This window comes from Thecamonas trahens (assembly GCF_000142905.1).
Source record: "Thecamonas trahens ATCC 50062 unplaced genomic scaffold supercont1.63, whole genome shotgun sequence".
In the NCBI taxonomy this organism is placed as follows: Eukaryota; order Apusomonadida; family Apusomonadidae; genus Thecamonas; species Thecamonas trahens.
The window spans coordinates 124,975-127,688 of NW_013657617.1; the positions used below are offsets into that span (position 1 = coordinate 124,975).

Genomic DNA, 2,714 nt, shown 5'->3' on the forward strand with positions numbered 1-2,714 from the left:
GGTTCCGGTCCCCGCCCCCCCCCCCTCCCCATTCATGCCTTCCCCCCCCCCGTTTGGGGCGGTCAGGTTGATGGTCCACTCCAAGGGGACTTTGATCACTTTCTTCTGCGGTAACGCGTAAAACACAAAGAGCGAGTAGTAGGACACCTTGCGGTCGATATTGGGCTGGACGAGCTTCAGGACGATCCCCGTGTATCATGTGGATGAGGCAAGCAATCAGGCCACCAACCCATCACACCATCATCTCGATTAAACTCTGGATCAGGCCATATCACGTCGTGGAAGGCCGTGAGGGTAGTGGCACGAGCAAAAAAGAATAAAAGCCTTCAGACGCGTTCCCCTCGATGCACCTCCGTAGAGGGCGCGATCATCGAGCCAGCCGACGCATGGTCGACAGGCGTGCCTCCTGCCCACGAGGGGAACGTCAGATCATCGACAGACGTTTGTTAAGTTGTCTCAGTTGAAACTGAGAAAGAGCAATTTACACTTTCAATAGATCCTATCGAGTATGCAATCGCATCTTAAGCAAAGGCGTTCGCTCAATGACATACTCGCTCCGTCAAATTTGGCCCCTCCATGTATGGGTTTGCGTATACCGCCACCGCTGGGGCACTGCGCAGGCGCAACTGCTCGCCTCGCTCACTGTACACCACCATCACCATGCCATCTGTAAAGCCCACAACATCTCCACCTCCGTAGTACAACTGAATCTCCGCTACATGGCGTATTCCGTTCACGAGTCACATCTCCGTCCCTCCATCCTCCGACCTGCCCTTCACCTCGCGTCCTCCTGCTTTGCCGCCAAGAGATGGATGGATGGATGGATCCGATCCAGTCGCCGGCATCGCATCCCATCGGGGAGCCTGTATGGGGGATCGGGGGACGAATCAACTGCAGAAAGTTGCCTAGATGGGGGTGGAGATGAAGGGGGGGAGAGATCGGAAAGAGGGCGAATAAGAGGGTGTAATTTGGGTGGGAAGGGAGAAAGTGTGTGTGTGGGAGGGGCCAGTCGCTGGCGCTCGATCTGGTCTTTTCTGAGATCAACAACCTCAGCGTGAGGCAACAGTGATCGCTCGCTGCAATTGTTCAATCACTACGCTCATTGCCCTCACGCGATCGTGACGGTCTCGACCTTGCCATCGGATAGTAGTTTGAGCAGATCGTATCTGCCGAGCCGGACCATGCCGCCGACAAAGACGCCTGTGGCAAGCTGGCCGAGACCGGCGATGACGCCAAGGGCCAACTGGCCGATGGCCCAACCGAGCGGAGCAACGGCGACCTGGCCGACGGCCATGAGCAGACCAAAGCAAGCCTGGCCAATGCCGGCGCCGTAGGAAAAGGTGACCCAGCCGAGGGCAAAGAGAACGCCAACGGGAAAGGCGCCGATGGCGATGCACGCCCGTGGGGCGCTGCCACAGCCACAGATGGGCCATCCGCAGATGCGGGCGGGCGTGTGGAAGGTGCCGTTCTCCCAGCCAGAGCGTGGCGGATCGTAGGGACGGATCTGTTCCGAAAGAAAGTCCATCGAGAGAGTGAGCGGACAGATCTCAAAGCCGCCCTCGCGCCGCCGCATCCGTTCGTTGGTCGTCGTCGTGTTGGACGCGCCGTACGCGTGCGAGTACTGCCCGCCCGAGTACGTGGCCACGGCCGGACCACTATGGTTGCCAGCTGGCGGCTCAGGAATCGGTGCCGGTGGCGCAGATGGCACATTTGAGTAAGGCGATGAGCCGTAAGGCGTAAACGATGGCGGAGGTGCCCGGCCAGAGCCTTTTCCGTGGCCAACGCCCTGGCTGCCCGCGCCGGCATTGAAGCTCCCTGGCGTGTAGGCCACAGGCGAGGTCATGGGCACAGTGCCCTTGGCAGCAACAGCGGCGTCGTAAGGCGGTGGTGCAGCCATGGCAATGGTGTAGCAGACAAGCCTTTGCTCTCGTCCCGCACACCGTCTGCGCTTGCGCTCGTGCTCGTGCTCAACCGACGTGTGCGTGATTGGAAGCTGCTGGCCGCGTCACTCGTTTTTTTTTCATTGGTCGCCGTACTGCGGTGCAACTGACGATGGGGCTGGGTATGGGCAAGTGATGCGAGCGAAGAGAGAGGCTTGTAGAGAATGGCATAGAGAAGCTGATGGTATTCGTGGATGGGTCATGGGAATGGAGCATGCGGAGCAAGGGCGCTGAGCTGACAATGTGTTCGCGTGGCGTCGGCGTGATACCAAGAACTCGGCGGCGTGGTTTTTGCATGCGCGAGTTTTCTGGATGGTTGGTTGATGGCCAGTATCAGCCATCCCTTGATGTGCGTATGATTGCGTGTATGTGGGATGGGGTGTGCTGGCGGTGGGTGGGTGGGTGGGTGAGGGTGTGCGGCGCGGATGGGGGGTCATGACCTTCAAAAAGCCCCACCGCTAACACAGAGCCGGGTCGGCGTCCCTCGTACTCTATCCCCCCTCCCCCTCCCCCCCCCCCTCCTAAACTCGATCGGGGCTTTCCCAGCCTCTAATCCCTCCCCCAACCGCTCCCCCCACCCCCTCTCTCTCCCCTCCCTACACCTTTCCAACCCTTCCACCCACCCCACCCCTCCCCCCCGAAAATATTATCCTCCACCCCCCACCCCCCACCCCCCCCTCACCCACCGCCCACCGCCCATTCCGTCCAACCTGCCCTCCACCCACCTCCCTGACCACGGCTACACCTCACCCACTCCCTTCCCCCCCCTCCCAC

At 60.3% G+C, this 2,714-nt stretch overlaps 1 protein-coding gene across 1 annotated transcript; it reads right to left on the reverse strand.

The window, feature by feature from the left end:
• Positions 1-1,108: 1,108 nt before the first annotated feature.
• On the reverse strand, positions 1,109-1,897 carry AMSG_10709 (uncharacterized protein; the record flags this gene model as incomplete). The annotated part of the gene is made up of 1 exon (XM_013897839.1): positions 1,109-1,897. The coding sequence occupies one exon, from the start codon at positions 1,895-1,897 to the stop codon at positions 1,109-1,111; it is 789 nt and encodes a 262-aa protein (XP_013753293.1).
• Between the last annotated feature and the right edge of the window lie 817 nt (positions 1,898-2,714).